Below are 17,018 nucleotides of genomic sequence, written 5' to 3' on the forward strand. Positions count from 1 at the left end.
AGCAGGATATAAAATTCAGAAAACTTCAGAGCAGCGAAAATCCAAATTGAAGCCTGTGAATGCACAGGCAGTAAGAATCTATTTATGTAGCAAGCTCTACTTCTGCTTAACCCCTGCAAGGAGCTGTAACTCTCTTTGCATATTTGATTTTTCTCCCTCAGTAAAATATAGTCTTCTTAACCTATTTTTGCCACTTTCCAACAGTTTCACTGGAGGGGTTCTTCCCTACGCCTTACATTTGGCTTTGCTATCTGAGCACTCCTTTGTTAAATTAAGGCAATTAATAAATGGAGATGTTAAGCAATCAATTTTGCCTGCATATCTCCACAGCCTTACGTATGACTGGCTGTAATCACAAGATAAATGCAATGTGCTGATGTATGGTAATGTTCAATAATACATTCTCCACCAGGCTCAATTCATCAGGGAGTTTCTGGAGGGGAGGCATTTGTTATTGGCTGTCTCCGGACCTCAAGGATAACATTCCTGTCCTTTCCATTGGCCGCCCCGCTGCTGCAAGCCTCTTCCCGTCTTATTTTGATGATGAATATGAAGGCATGCTAAGCTGTGCCGGAGAGCAGCTCTCGCCGACTACACTCCCACCCCGGGCTCAAGGACTCCAGAGCTCCCCGGCTGCTTCCCCTGCCCACTGCCAGCAGCAGCAGCAGCAATAGCAGCAGCAGCAGCAGCAGCAGCAACGCCAAAAGTTGTGATGCTTTTCTTCACCCAGTGCTTTGGGGCTGTGTTAGATCTTATTCACCTGCGGTTTCAGCACTACAAGGCAAAGAGGGTTTTCTCAGCTGCCGGGCAACTTGTCTGCGTCGTCAACCCAACACACAGCCTCAAGGTGAGTTCAAAATATATTTTCTCTTCTAACATCTCCTCGCCGTCCCCACCGCCGCCACGCGTGATTCTCCACAGGGAATGAAATTATGCTCCGGCAGCAAGGGGAGAGTGCTGTTAACACATTGCAGCCCTGGCAGAGAGGACGTTTGCATTGTCTGAACGCATGATTCCCTTTGGAGCAAAGGAGAAGCAAGCCACTGCTCCGAGCGATCGTGGGAAGTCGCGGCTCCCCCTCCCCAAAGTTTCCTATTCCATTTCGCCCACACGATGAGCATGTATGTTGCAAGCGTTTAGTAAAAACGATTGGAAAAGTTAGTTGGATGAATTAACATCCCTTTCTAGTGGAAGGATGCTGTGTGGTCCCCCAGGCTGAGACCCAGCACAGAGGGATGCTGCCAGGCTGTGGGGAGCAGGAAGAGGGGGGTGGCAGCAGAGGGATCTCCTCCGCTGCCGTTTGCTCCTTCAGGGCAAAACCGGCTGTTTCTGTCTCCTGGGGGGAGTTGGAGGCATTCCTCTGGCCCTGAAACTGTCCTTAAGCTGTTTGCAAGGTGAATCTATTTTAGGAAGGAGGATACATTTGCTTTAATGCAAAACTATTTATAGTTCCCATAAAAACATTTCTTTTACTTGCACAGTTCTGACTTTTCACTGACAAAGTGCCAACACCTCCATCTACACCGGAGCCTTCATGTTTGTGGCAGAGAAGGAGCAGCAGGGGGAGAAAGCAATCAGGAGGCTTTAATTACTTTATCGCACTGGTGAATGACCAACTTTAATGAAGTAGCTTCTGTTTCGTGAGAAGTCCTTGCTGACCTGACTCCTGAGGTAGCTCCGCTATCCTGGTGCAGGCTTAGAAATTAATTTAATTCAGGACAACTTATTTTTGGCTCTGCAAGGGTCCCTGTGAGGTATTTGGAGGGGTTGCAGGAAGCATCTTTCCCGAGCTCCTGGTCCCTGGGACGTCCATTGATGGGGTAAATCCCTCTTCAGAATAGCATCACCTCACAAAATAAAAAATAAGGGCATGTTTCCCGCAGTCATCTTTCCCATCTCAGGCTGTGCTCAGGCAGAAGGAGATTGTTTCTAGCAGGGTGCCGGCTCCGGGAGGATTTTCCCGCAAGGCTGCGCTCTGAGCCCTGCCGGCTGGGGCAGGCACTGCCCGGGGCTGAACCGCTTGGGTGCAGGCTCGCCTCTCCCTGCTCCGCGCTCCTCACTAGACAAGTTAAAAACACACAGCCCTGTCATTATCTGAAAGCGTCTGGTTGTCTGAATGGGTAAAAGAAATAGCTGCATTCCTAAGTGCACGGGGAGATTTTGTCAGTGAATTCTTCTGTGCTCAACCCTTTTATGTGATGGTCTCCTGCTACTTTCATCTATAATTTAATTTTTTTTCATTAAGTGAGTAGAAAAAAGGGTTCTCAACACACAACAGGTCCCAGCACAATTTCAGTGCCAGTGGAGCTGTCTGATAAGGTCCCATAAGCACACAGTAGGGTGACTATTGCTCCACTGTTACCTAAGACTAGACCCAAGTTTATCATTTCAGGTCCTGCTGAGTTGCAGGTTTGCTATGGCAGGAGCTGCAGCTGTGTTAAACATACAGGCCACTTCATTTTACTAAAATCCCCCGTGGCCAAGCTCCTCACTGCTCAGACTGAAAGCTCTGCAGAAAGATGACCAATCTCAGTCCTGCTGTGGTAGCATTTGAATGCAGACATTGGAAGCAAATTCTGTTGGAAACAAACAGGACCCTCTAGGAAAAGGTCTGGTGTGTCAGTGAAGCCCCAGTAAGTCTTGTTTTGACCGAGGTGGGAATTGCTCCCCTGATAAGGGGGAACCCAAAGGCACAGGTGTCTCCACAGGAGCCTGTTGAGACACCATTCAGATGAAGAAGCTGATGAGAAACCCTCTGCTGTGATAAACTCCTCTGACTGTAGAGTGAAACATGCTGTGTAAGTGCTCCAGGTTACCCAGCTCACAACCAGCCACATAAATACGGTGGGCTTTAGCTCTGATGTGCTCCCCAGGTGTTCAGCTTCCCTCCAGCTGCATAAGGAATGCATCACCACTTTGTGGCAGCATCCAGAGGGGATCAGGTCCCTCTGTGCCCGGCGTGACACAAACAGTTGCTCGCCCATAGCAGCCTGTGGGCCACCTGGAGCATGCTGGCTCCAGGCACGCAAGGCACCTTGGCCAAAGCCTGGTGTCAGACTGAAGCCAGGTGAACCTGCTTCTTAGGGTGCCCATTTCTCCCCCAGAGATGCCCAGGGTGGCTGTTGTTGCTCTCAAAAGGCATCAAAGGGACCGTGAAATGTGAAAGGGCCAAAGTTATTCTTCTGTGGTGATTTACAGTATTACAACTACTTTGATGTTTCTTAGTCTGTTATTTCTAGCTGGGTCTTTTCAACTGTAACATTTTGTTGACAGCCCCCAAATCTATCTCAGCAATTGACAAGTGGAGTGAAAACTGTATTAAGGTTCGCGGTCGATTAATACAAACCTGCTAGGAAACAAGGGCTGGGAGCAATGTCATTTTTCTCCTTTTTCTTCAAGACTTAAATGCTTGTGCTTACTCCAAAATCATAAGCCCTTTGCAAAGGGATTACTTTATTCTGTATCTCCACAGTGCAAAAGGACTCCTGGCTGATTGGTGCAAGTGATAAATGACAGGCATCTCACTCTGGTGTGATTACGCACACTGACATCCTTCACACAGGCCAGGTCTTCAATCAGTGCCAACACACATAACTTCATTAAAGTCAATTGCTGCAGGACCTCCATGTTCACTCCTCCCACCCAAGGGAGTGCTCAGGGATGTAGTGGGACTCAGCCCACACAGGAGGATCTGTGGCTGGTGATCACCTGTGTGTGTCAGAGATGTGGCATTGCAGAAAGCGCTCAGTGAGCAGCAGAGGAGCCCTGGTGCTCTCCAGGGAAGGTTGCACCAGCTTCTGCTGTTACAGACCCACAGTCGGGCCAAGGGGGCACTCCTGTAAAGGTTTTCCAGAATGCTATCATCATCATCACAGGCTGGACCTCTGACAATGACCAGAGCCTGACACTTACCTCTTCTTTTAGGAGAGATCCAGAGGCTGGTAAAGAGGCACACACTTAGAGAGAAATCCATGTATTTCGTCCCACTGAAAGGCTCATGTCATCGTTTGAGCTTGGCGCAATGCCAGTGCCCCCCACGAGAATACTTTTTTCCTTGGCATCTACTGTGAGATGGGATCAGAGACAGAGCAAAGCAGGCTCCAACTTAAGGTTGAAAGGAAAAAAAAACTTTATTAACTTAAAACTACAAAGAAAAACACACAGAACACATAGAACACAAGATGAAAACTTTCTAAATTTCTTCCTCCTCCCCCCACCAAATTTCTAATTCTATTACCACCCTTTAGATAATCAATTCTCAGTTCCTCGAGAAGAGAAGAGTCTCTCTTGCACTACAGACTTCCCCAGGAAACAGTCGAAACTTCTGGTGTTTCTGTGTCAGTGTGGCACTGCCCAGAGAACATTTTGCCATCGTGACTTCTTCCTTCCATGTCCAGTGCTCTCACCACTGCACATGGATCAGAGCTGCTTCTAGGGTTTTTCTCTTTAGGGATACTTTGTCTAGTTCTAAAAAGAGCACAGTCCTTCTCCTTTTGGGACACCTGTCCCCCCCAAATTTCACCCCCTGGGGCCGAGGTGTCTCTTGAACAGAGATCATCTTCCTCTTCTTCGAAGACAGAGGGCACCACCACCACCCTCCTCACCCGTCGTCTCTGTTCACACACCTCCACATCACTGCACTCTCCTGGCTCTGAGCCATCGCCTCCCCCTAGAACGCAGTCTCTGTGTCACAGGAACACAATTGGTTCTGCTGTGGCTATACAAGAAAAGTCCAGCCAAAGGCCACTCCATCATCTCCTCCCACTTAGGATTCTTCTCAACATCTTCTCAATCTCAACATCTTCTCAATCTCATCAACTTCAGGAGGAATCAGCATTTGCAAGGTTTCCATCCTCCCCAGAAGGGTTAAAAGTCCCAGGCTCTGCCGGTTTGGTTCATGAACTCCCACACCTGGCTGCCCTGCTGGGCACCCCTCCTTCTCCTTCACGCCGGCCGCGCTATCACAGACACCGGCTCTGTCTCTCTCTCCCTCTCTCCGGGGGCAGAATGGAGGATGGCTACCCAAAGCCCTTGCAATGTTCTCCTCCACCCTTGGGCCCAGGCCTGGCCTACCTCCCTCCGGCCGCATGGCTCCCCTCCCCCCCTGCCCAGCTCAGAGCTGGGCAGGGAGGATCTGGTCAGTTCAAAACTGGAACCTAAAAAGGAAATTCCCCTGGGAGTTCACAGCTTTTAACCTCCTGTGTTCTCAGAGGCGTATCCATACCCTCAGTGGACAAACCAAGTGCCAATATTAAAATCTGAACACCGATTGGCTTGACCACACCATCACAAAAAACTTCATTTCCTCTCAAACCACGACAGCTCATTAATTGGGAAGGCTGATGAACATTTTTGTGTTTCTTAAAGGGCAAGATGATAAAAGTGTCAGCAGAGACACCTCTGTTGATCTGCTGCTATTTTCCTTGCACTCAAGAGGCAGACATGGGTGACTCTAAGAAAGAAAGACAATTTTGCAGCAATCCCCCTCTGTTTTGTCCGTTTGGCAGGAGTATGAATGGGAGGAGGTGTTTGTTTTGGAGCCTTTGTCCTTCTTGCTACTTTCTGCTCTTTGTCCTCCTACAAAGCTTTCCCAGACATAGCAGCATCTCACAGCACAGTGCTATGCTGGATCCAAATTCACTTGCCAAGCAGAGAAAACAACTTACTTACCACACTTCTATAAGTCACCTTCGTCCTCAATCATATTACATCCATTACTTTGTAACCTGCCTTCTTTCAAGCATGTGGTCAACTTGACATCTTCCCTTGGAGAGGCAGAGCTGGGCAACAGAGCTGCTCCCTCCAAAGCCACATCAATTAAAGGAGGAACACTTATGCTGCTGGCTGCCGGTCCCAGCATGCAGGGAAAGTTTGAAGGTCCTCCATTTGCATGGAAGAAATGGGCAGGGTTTTCTGATCCTGCGGAGGTGAGGCTCAGTGAATTCCCGTCCATTTGCTCCCATCAATAACAATTCTCCCCAGAACTGCAAACTGGAAAGAAGATGAAGTTGGGGGAGTATCCTCACTCCTTAGCATCAGTTCCTGTCCTGACAGCCAGCCTCACATGACAGGGGACAACAGTGCAATCACATTCCAGACAGGTGCTGGTGCTTCATGAGATGCTGCATATGGCTGAGTAAAACAGATCTTCTTCTTTCAAGGAGTTACTAGCTTTTTACACACAATTTTTAACTCTTTGGGGAGTGTGAAAACTGTTCTTTTAAATAATAAAAAACTGTGTTTACATTACTCTTGTAAAAAACACCAATCTACACCTCTGTAGGACTTCAAGGAACTTGTTGAATTACAAAAAAAAAAAATTACTCAAACAAGGTCATAAAATAGTTCAATCTTAATATTCTAAAAGGGTTTTAACATGGTTATGGTCCAAGCTGTCTTTCAGCTAGTTTTTATAGCAACAAGCAAATCTGCTCTGACTTAGGGGAGGGATTTGAATCCTGTTATAACAGTTTGGCTCTGCACCCAGTGGCCAGCCAAATAGCATTGTAATCCACTTTATCCCCAGGAGGATTAAAGTGCTAGGGTGCATTACACCCCCATGAGATCAATTTATTTGGTGCGAGGGAGGAGAGCAACTATGAACCCTGCTGCTAAAAACACCCAGGTGCCACTGCCTCAGCCCAGACAATCTCAGATCTCCCATGCAGGCTGATTTGGGAACAAAGTGGTATTTGGCCCCAGTGTCCAGCAGGATTGTCACAGATGCAGTGAGAGGATCTGCAAAATGCTCTGCTACCTGCAAACCTGGGCTCCTGGCAAGGTGCCTGTTTCCCACCCCAGCTGTGGGCTAGGACTTTGTGAGCACTGAGCACCTCAGATTTTAAATCCTTTTGTGGGGATGTGGATAGCAGCAGGCAGGGCTTTGTCACCCTGCCTCTGTCTGAAGGAATTCCAGCTGACCTGGTCACCCCAGGAGGCTCGGTCTGTTCTGAGATGTGACTTGAAGGGTGCCCTGCAGGCAGGAGGCACAGCCAGCTCAAGCAGCTCTCCCCGGGGCCTCTCCATTCTCTGCTGCTTCCTGGCCCCAGAACCCCTCTCTCCAGAAGCCATTAACCTTTATCCTGCAGATCCATCCACCTGCAGCGCCGTGGGCTACAGCAAAAGGGCAGAATGGGCTTCGCTGGAAGTGCGCTGCAAAGCGGGACAGCTCCGAGCTTCTGCACACAGAGCAACAACCACGGCGCCTCTGGGGAGAGGGAGGGAAAGAGCCCCCTCCTCAGAAATGTCTGTGCTCATAGGCTCAGGCTTCCTTGTCCTCACCTCCCAGCCCACTCAGAAAGTTAATTACCACTGTTAACTGGTCCTGCGTGTTCTGCTACAGATCTGGAGGGGGATCGAGTGGGCAAGCACTGAGTCCTTTCCTACTCACATCTGATTTGGAGAGTGAATTTGAGGCAGTAGCACAAGGGTAATTGTTTTAAACTGAAGGAGGATCGATTTAGATTAGATATAACGAAGAAGGTTTTTTATGATAAGGGTGGTGAAACACTGGCAGTTTTCCCAGAGTGGTGGTTTATGCCCTGTACCTGGAAACATTCAAGGTCAGGTTGGACAGGGATCTGAGCAGCCTGATCTCGTTGAAGATGTCCCAACTCATTGCAGAACTAGAACTGAACTAGATGCCCTTTAAAAGAATCCTTCCAGGATTCTCTGATTCTATAGTAAATCTGACCTGGTTGCAGGACATTTGAAGTCAAATGTTATGAATGGAAGACAGTGCTGTTATTTTAATATTAGAGAAATATCTCTCCCCTTGACAGGGTGTTTGACAGCAGGGTGAGGAGTAGCCATCAGACACTGCCACATATTACTTTGTAATCCACCCACACTATTATGGTTCAGTATATCAGGAATTTCCCAGTGCAGCCCTTTGGGTTAGACATAATAGACCAGGTAAGTCTCTTGGGAGAAATACTGTCCCAAAGGAATTGCTGTGGCTAACACAGAGGGTGCAAAGGAAAAAGGGGGGCTTTAATATAAAACTTGATTACATTAAGTCAGTGGCAAGGTCTCAGTTTACTTCCCAGCAGACCAAAGGCACACTGAATATGGTCCTGCAAGTCTCTGCAGGTGCTAAAATGTCCTCAGTCAGGTTCCCAGACATCACGAATTTTGCCTCAAAGTCAGAATTTACAGAGTATAATTTTTTGTTTAACCATTAAGATTCTCACCTTGTAGCAAAGAACTCCCAGCATACATAGCTGGGTGACATTTAAAACCTTCATTTTTTTTCTCAGTAACAATCTGAGGTTCCTAAGTAATGCAAGAAATTGAGTTTAAAGGTAGCACATCAGATCCCAAGGGCTCTGGTAAAATGAGGGAAAGGAGCTGCTGTGTCTGTGCCCTGCCTTCCTGGGACTTTGGTTCTTCCAATGCTGTTTAAAAGCCCACAATTCTTGTTCTGCCTGGTTCAGAGTTGAGAATTTGTGTCTCTTTTGGCACCCCCAAAGTCTTCCCCTCACAACAGGAAATTGGCATCCCTCAACTGAGTGCTCAAGAGAGGAAAACTGAATCCTGCAATAATTTCACAGGGTGGCAGTGGGGGAAGGAGAGTCTTTATGCAGCTTTACTGGGAGCTGAGTGAGGAGGTGAGGAGCAAGGGAGGACACAGCCGTGCTCTCCTGGCTGCAGGGGCCTGCTGCTCCCCTGGCATGGTGACCATGGGAGCAATGACCGTGATGAGCTGCCCTTGGCACCGCTTGTGGCATTGGCACTGGCACTCATGGTATGGCACAGGATGGCACAGAGCCATGGTTCTCTTTGGAGCCCCTGGAGACGGGTGTCAGGCAGCACATGAGCCATCAAAAAGGAGGGAATTCCTTTGGAATTCCAGTGTATTGCCCAAACTGTGTTCCTTTGCTGAACACGGTTTAGGCAATCCACTGGGCCTGCCTTTGCTGTGGGTTTTGCAGCAGAACTGAGCAGAGCTGAGCCACTTCAACTTCTGGTGGAGCTGGGGGAAGCTGCCGGTGTCTAGCTGAACATGACTTCCAGCAACTTCCCAGTCCACCTCTGTAGGCATGTGGTGTATCTGGAAATAAAGAACATGGATGTTCAGTCATTAAACACCTTATCAGGCTGCATTCTTTTTCTTTCTTTCCATATCTTGCCTCTTTTTGTTAAGTGTCTTTTCTTCTCTGCTCTTGCTGTTTTTCATGCTTCCCATTCCCTGCTGAACCAAAGTCTTAAAGCAAAAGATTCTCCTCATCTGTCATTCAAATCCCTAATTTGGGGCTTTTCTTGCTGCTGCTGAAAGTAAAGCATCACTAACTTCACTGCAACTTTGGATGTCTTATTTTCCTCCAAGCTGTATCAGAAGAAATCACAATCATTCAATCCCTGGTGTCACCAATTTCGCTACTGACAGATGAAGTTTCACTTTAGCATGATCATAGGCAAGAAAAGGAGAGCTGCAAAAAGCAGTGAAACGTTGTGTCACCAGCTGTGGATGCAGCTGGCAAGGAAGCCAAGGGCTTTACATGCCTGCAAAACTCAATTGCCATCCTGCACTGGCCTGGAGCTCGAGCGAGCAGGTCCAAGTGAAGGAGCCACAGCCCTTGTTGTCCAGCCAGCATAGTGACACATGGAAATGATCCCACCAGCTCTCAAAAGAGAATATCTGCCCTCTGCTTTGGTGTGGCAAAGCAAATCCACTTCCAACAGGGATTTAAGCTGGCGATTTCGTGCACACGCCGCCAAAGTAGACACACGTCCCTTCTGCTTCCACACTGCAAGGACAAGCAGCTGGGCAGGGAAGTGGCTCAGCTGTTTTTCAGAACCTCACACAAAGCTCTTACCCCTTGGGATTATTTATGGCTGTGCTGAATGGAAAAATTTCTCTTGTGCATGGAGACTTCCTGAAAATTGCTCTGGGTGACCTGCTGCTAATAACCACCTGCAATGCTTCTGCTCAGCCCTCCCACAGCATTCTCCAAAGAGGGAAGAGCATCTCGGCACTGCCAATAAATTTCCTGACACATGTGCAGTGTACAATTTGAAGTACTTTCATTTATTTAGAGGCGTTTCTGAGCATCTTATATAACATGAATGGGTTTATCTTTAGCTCTCCCCTTTCGTCTCAGCAATACCATGAAAGCATCACTGGAGGAGAACAGCAGAGACCTCTGAGTACTTTGTGTGTTTATTTTGGTGTTCTTTTTTTAAAAGACAGAAATGTTTGAAACAACTTTGGGAATAAATTAACCACCTATTTCCATACCAGATGCAGTGCTTTCAATTCTAATCCTTTCTTCCAGAGCAATTTCATTCTGAACTGATCCAAACTGAAACTCTTTTTCACTTCCAGATTGGCCTCCTCAGTAAAAAATAAATCATTCAAACAGCCTTAGTATTTCACACATGGAAATATTAGGGTTCAGAGTAGCTGATGAAGTGCCCATCAACTCCGAGTAAATGCATAGCTGAGAAGAGACACGAGTCCTTGTGAATATTTTAAACACAAGATCACACACTCTTTCCCATCAAATGCCAGCTGAAATGTAAAGAGAAACAGAGAAATGGAGCATAAATAAGACAGAAAAATATTAAATTGGTAACATCTCCTTGTGCAGAGCACAAATGCTAGAGATGAGCAAGGAGGCAGATGCTACAGAGCAGAAAACCACATCAGCAGAGGAGGAAAATGTTCTTCCACTCCTGGAAACGACCATGTGGAAAATAGGGAAAGTAATAAGCCTAAAAATGGAGTAAATGACCACCACACAGGGATTACATAGAGCAGCTGGGGTAAGGGGGTGGTTACAGCTACCTTCAGGCTCTGTGAAAATGAGAGGCTGAAATGGAACAGCAGGATGGTGGCAAGCATGGTGATTGTGGCAGTACCCTGGCCTCAGCAGGAGAGCTCAGCAGCTCAGTGTCAAGCACCCGCACAGAAGGAAAAAGATGGATGTTTTGCAGGATCAGACACTAAGATGTACTTGTTGTGAAAATTATCAAACTTAATCCAGCAAAGGACCATATGAAAAACCTGCTGGAGTTCAGCAGACTTATCCACCTCTTTTCAAGGGTTCAGGGCAGACTGGAGACACCCTCCTCATTAGCAGGGATGTCTGAGTGCCGCATTGCAATGTCTGCTCATCTTAGGACACCTGGCTGCACACTGGGAGATGCTCTCTATGCTGGTTGGATTCCCCTGCATGAAAAGGCACACCACAGGAAAATCGAGGGAAGTCCAGGGAAGTCCAGGCTTTGCTTGTAAAAGGAGGGCAGAACTGTGAGTTCCCTGTTTTTTCTGCCTGAGAGCTGAGGTTCTCTCTGTGGTGCAACATCTTTAGCAGTCTAGCATCAGCCACATTCTTTGTTCTCAAAGAAAGAGAGCTTTTCTTGCCACCATCAAGGAAGTTGGAAGATTAGCTTGGGATGGATATGTCCTTTTTGTTTAGCTGAATTTAAATTAAATGGACCCCTCTGGTACCCTAGAGTTCCTTTGACTCATGCATAAGGAAAACCAAGCAGGATAGTCGCCTCCTTAAGACAAATCCGAAAGTTTAGGCTCAGTAACACCAAATATTATGTTCTCTGTTTAATACAAGATTAGGTAAGAAAACTTTCTTTCCACTCCAGAAAAGAAGAGTTTTAGGGAGATTTCAGATATAGCAAAAAAAGTTCTGGTAACATAACTGCATGCTAGAGCTTTCAATTTATTTCTACTACAAGGAGCTCATCACCAGGAAAAAAGTAGGGAATTACTTTTTGAACTAGTTGACGACAGAGAATTTCAGGCAGAGTGAGTGAATAAAGCATGGATTTTATTAGCTTTTCCAAGTAAGAGTGAGGGACAAAGGGCACCTACAAGGTAAATAAGCTGAACACCAGCAGGAATGTACCCTTGGGGCACAGACCAGCCTCATCCTGAGCTGTGTTAGCAGGACTGTAAACCAGCTGCAGTGCAATTTCTGAGATCGCATCCACAACTGCCCAGAACTCCTTTCCCAGCTGAAGTGTTCTGACCCTGCAATACTCTGTGAAAACAGAACTTGGTGCTACCAGGCAGGTGCAGCAGGATAAGGGTGTTGAGAGCAATCTTTGAACGTTTGCCTCAACAATGACCAAACCAAAGTCATACCAGAAAACGGCATCTCAAAAGAACAAAGGCAGACAGAAAGTCTTGTGGGATGCACTTGGGAATCCAAGGTGCAGCACAGGAGATTGACACCAGTGAAAAAGTATGGAGCTACGAATATCTGGTAATTTAAACTCATCCAAAATGTGAATCCTCATGGTGGTCCAAAGCCCAGAGACATCACCAGTTCTTTAAATCAGTCTGGACTGGAAAGGAGGTCACTGTGGCAGATGAGGGATGGCAAAAGACAGTAAGACATACTCCAAAATATACTTTGGGATAAGCACCCTTATTTTTAATCACAAGCAATGCTAAATAAATTCTGACAATAAGAAGATAGATTGTTCAGTATCTACCAGAAAAGACTTTGTACCATGACACAAGTGCAAACACGCTCCTAAAGAGTGCTGAGTGGAGAAAATAATATGGAGCAAGTCACATGGAGAAAATAATCCACTTGGACAAATATTCCTCTTATTCTCCTTGTGGGATGGCTTCCAGCAGAAAGAAAATTCCTGGGCTTTTTCAATTAACTGCTTCATGATTACTTTCCCTCTATGGTAGAATCCCTGATGCTTCAGACCTGCTTTTGGATGTGCAAGCTGTGTTAATTTGCTGTGCAAAGAGGCACAAAACAGAGAGGTTATTTAGGTAGTGTAATTTCTGTTCCCTGCCTGGATTCTGGGTCTGCTCACAGGCTCAAAGGAGTCTGTTTCTGTTTGTCTTTGATCACTGAAACCAGAGGTGTAGCACAGATTTGGGTGACTTGGGATGAGATAGCATCACTAGAGGTGAGGAAATGCTGATTTTCCCAACCTTTTTAGGCCAGCTCATGTTTTGCAGTATGCAAGTTTGTGGGTGACCTGTGTTTTGTTGGTGGGCTTTGTTGGAGGGAAATACTGCCATTCCCCATGACTTTGTTGGTTCCTTAAAAGCTGTCATAGCTCTGCTGCAGTGGCGGCAGAGGGGGAAACAAAGCTTGGTCCTCAGGCCAGCTCCAACCTATTTCACAGGCTTTTGTGGGTTTATTAAAATATTTTGCATTTGTATGTCAGACTAGAGAGACAGCTGGAATGCAGGTACATGTTTTCCTTTGCTGCTTTGGCAGTGGCTGTGTTGGTCCTGGAATCAGGAATGTCCTAGCCCACCATAGCAAGGCTCACCATAAGATATCTGACAGGAGCCCCAGACACAGGTCCTTCAAAAATGTTTTTTCAGGTTTGTTGGCTTGGGAGATACGTTCACATCTTATTTTCTCTCCTCACACTCCTAGGAAATAGCTGTGGTGTGGTCAGGGTATTGTCTGGCTCATTCAGTTTCCTCTCTGTCATCATTCTGGCATTTGCTTTTTGGGGGTGTCTTTTCTCACATTGAGCAAAGCAGTGTCCCATATAAATATTTCCCTCAACACATCAACTCAAGAAGGTTAAACTTCTCATTATTTGTGCTTCAGGGAGTGGCTGAAAATACAAGTTTTTCTCAGCCACACTCCAGCCTCAGCAGAATGCAAACTCAAAGAAGGCAGCAATGCAGCAGGAGCACATTCCTTACAAATAGGTACGTGTCTACCTGCAGACAATTCATAGCTGTGCCCAGGTCAAGATTTAAACTGTGTCAGGAAAACAGATGCAAATGTTTGCAGTAATTCACCCCATACAGCCAAACTGGAACCCTTTGTCCAATTACTGTTCCTGCCGGGAATCTCAAGGGTCTAAATCACATGGGAAATAATACAGCTTTAAAAGAAAATTAAACTTTTACCGAGTTTCTTCTGCCATAGAAAATATTTCAAAAAAGAGACTCAAAAACATTAAGGTCATGAATGGTTGCACAAACATAACCACTGGTTTGTAAATAACTGATTATAAAGACTGAATTTTGTTTCAGGCTGTTGGTAAAAGAGGAAGGCACTATCAGAAAACAGATCTGAAAGCAGCTTAATCTCCAGAAGCTTCACAAGGCAACTGGAGATAATTTATACTTGCAGCTAAACATGAGCTTACTGGTACCTCTTAATAATTTTTAAGCTTTTAATGATTTTTTAATAATAAACCAGTGATTAGAAAAGAACATCCCAGTTCACAGATAAATCCAGGCTGTGTCTGGATATTTTGCTTATTTGCTACTTTACTAAAGCAACTTCAATTTGCCAGTGGCCAATGAACAGCCAGTAGCAAGAGAACTCAGTCTGATGGAGCAGATGTTGGGAAAGGAAAAACCTTTTCATTGCTCACTCAGAGGGAAAATCTGCCAAAAGCAGCCTTTCAGCATTTTTAGTAATAGTAACTTTTGCTTCTTGGCTTTTAGAAGAAACTTGCAGATCAAGTAGCTTTTGAGTTTGTTTGTTTGATTTTTTTTTTTTTTGTGGAAAAGGACCTTGAGGCTCTCTACAGGCAAATCACACAGTGGGTTGCAGCCTCCTTTGGTCCTGGATGACCCAAAATTACAGCTCAGGTGCTCCAGGAAGACCTGTGCCACCTGGTACTTGCAAATAGCTGAGTGTTAAAAGTTGAGCAAAAATCTACCCTCTGCAGCCAAGAAGTCCTACAATTTAGGTCTGGGTTTTGTGGGTAATTTGTTTCCCTCTTGGGGAACAACCCTACATCTTAATGGGCATCAGCAAGATTTCCCCAAGGCCCATCCATCTGTTTCTGAGTTCAGGGGCAAAATCAGATTACAGGGAACAGTGACTGAGTTGGGTACTTTCCTCTGTACCCAAAACTGCCTTTTCTCTCCATGTACAAACAGCCCTGGCAGGCTGTCTGTCTCCTGCCCCTCTAGGTCTTGGAGCTGGGGTGCAAGAATAGATGGAGCAGAGGTGCAGCAGAGGCTGGATACGAGCTAGGCTGAGCCCAGGGGATAAATAGATGCATCAGGTGGGTGCTGTGTCTGAACAAATAAACCCTGCAGGAGTCAGGATCTGTTCAACAACATCCTGACAAGCCTTGTGGTCTATCTGCCTACAAAACTGACAGGCCATGCCATGGCCACTCCATCATGTTGCTGGAGCTGCAGGAGCTATCATCTAGCTGGGATACTCTGCAGGAATCTGTGTCTTTGGTTTGTCTCTCTGTAAATTATTAGTGAGGGACAATATTCCCTGACATCAGTTAAGTGGTTTAGGGTGGAGGCCAAAATAATGAAATCACCTCTGCAGGTTACCTTTCACTGTGTGTGCAATGGGTCCATCGGCAAAACTGATACTGTTGTCATAAATACTGTGAAGTTGCCAATCTTTTTGGTTTCAGTAAGGCCAAAGAATATGCTCCACTGATCTCACCACTGTAAACAGGTAAGAAACAAAATGAGGATGCTGAAGCTTTACTGCAGCCATTTAAGTTGATAATTTTTTTTTTACTTTAATCCCTTAATGATTATTACAATGTAAGTAGAAAATATAAAGCATTTGGGAGCACTAAGTAGCACTTGGAAGGCTCATTAACCCATGGTTAATATGCAGCCACCACTGAGAAGGGAAGGAGCAATCGTGCTGCCTCAGCATTGCGCAGTGTGCCATCGCCGCCCGGCTTCGGGAGGGAGGCAGAGGAGGGAGGATGCCTGGCACTGCAGGAGGAGGCCCAGCTGGACAGAAAATGAGGGTCTGGAGGAGATGCCACAAGGCACACAGGTCTCCCTAACCTTCCTAGTTGTGGTGCATTGGGGTTGGGGGCAGATCTGTGCCAACAACTTGACTCTTTCCCCTAATGAAAACAGCAAAGTTGGCACCTTTTTCTTTCTGCTTCCTACCTGAATAAAATTCAGCCACCTAGATCATAGCTGAAGGTTGTGCTTTGGAAAAGTGCATTTCAGTGCAGCAACCTCTGCGTTTTTCCCTGGCAAAGGCAAGACCCCGGGGAGCTCAATCATCTAGGATTCACCACACCAATGACTTGATAAAAAATAAATGTGTGGAAGTATTTGCCAGCCTTGTCTTCACCAATAAACAAAAATGGTCTTCATCATGTTGGGTCTTTGTGGTGGTTCCCTGGGCACAACAGTGATAAAACTGTGTCTCATTCAGTCCTAAGTATCATGAGTTGCCAGACCTGAAGAAGAAGTCTACGTCTGCAGTGCAGCCACCCAGTCTCTGGGCTTTAATTATGGAAAGGGGAGTTAATTTTCATACAATATGTCCAAATATCAAATGGGAAAAGAAACCCAACTTGTCAGACCAGTGATCTTCAGGAAGTTCTTAACTGGCAGAAATTTCACGGGTGTACTGTGCACTGCCTTAGGACAGGGCCAAACAGAAATGGAGGGACATACCAGGCAATGGTAGGTGTACATGTACTACACAGTCAAAAGCAAGAATCTTCCTTTGTCTTGCCAAGGAACTTAATTTTCCTGATAGCTATCACCACAGCAAATAAGTTGGGAGGCTGTTGCAATTCCAAATGATATTTTTTTCATGTATTATCATCACTTTCAGTGTGTAAGATAAGGCTAAGGCTGACTGGAATGCAATACAGTGTCATGGCCAAGTCTCCACAGGGGAGGTGTGTGCCCTAGCTGTAAAGAAAAGAGAGGGGCAAAAGCAGGAAGCCTTTTGTTTTGCCCCTCACACCCTGTCCCTGAGGTGAAGAAGGAAATAAATTCATGTGCCCAAGGGGTAAATCCTTCCCTGGACAAAACCAGCAGGGGTGCCGGGCCCCCTGATATCTCAAAGCCTGCAGCTGTGCCCCGTGGCTCACACACGGGTGCTACCCATGGTGCTAAGAGACCTGTGGTGTTCTGCAGTGCTGGCCACCACCCCAGACTTCATGGCCAGGGAACAGGGAGTGTGGACAGGTCATCTTCAAAATATAACACTTGCTGCAGGTCAGCCCCCTCCCTGCTCTGTGCTGCCCTTGTGCCTCATGTGGGTGTGTCTTCTGTCTTCCATACCTACACTAACCCAGGAGATATGCCCAGGGAG

General features: G+C 46.3%; 1 protein-coding gene across 1 annotated transcript in view; it reads left to right on the forward strand.

The window, feature by feature from the left end:
* Positions 1-532: 532 nt before the first annotated feature.
* The window catches only part of SIAH3 (siah E3 ubiquitin protein ligase family member 3), a 42,813-nt gene continuing 26,327 nt past the window's right edge, over positions 533-17,018 (forward strand). Inside the window, exon 1 of the mRNA XM_009102953.4 lies at positions 533-847. Coding sequence (XP_009101201.1) covers positions 713-847 — 135 coding nt within the window. The 5' untranslated portion in view covers positions 533-712. The remainder of the gene's footprint in view (positions 848-17,018) is intronic.

Source organism: Serinus canaria, chromosome 1 (assembly GCF_022539315.1).
Source record: "Serinus canaria isolate serCan28SL12 chromosome 1, serCan2020, whole genome shotgun sequence".
NCBI lineage: Eukaryota > Metazoa > Chordata > Aves > Passeriformes > Fringillidae > Serinus > Serinus canaria.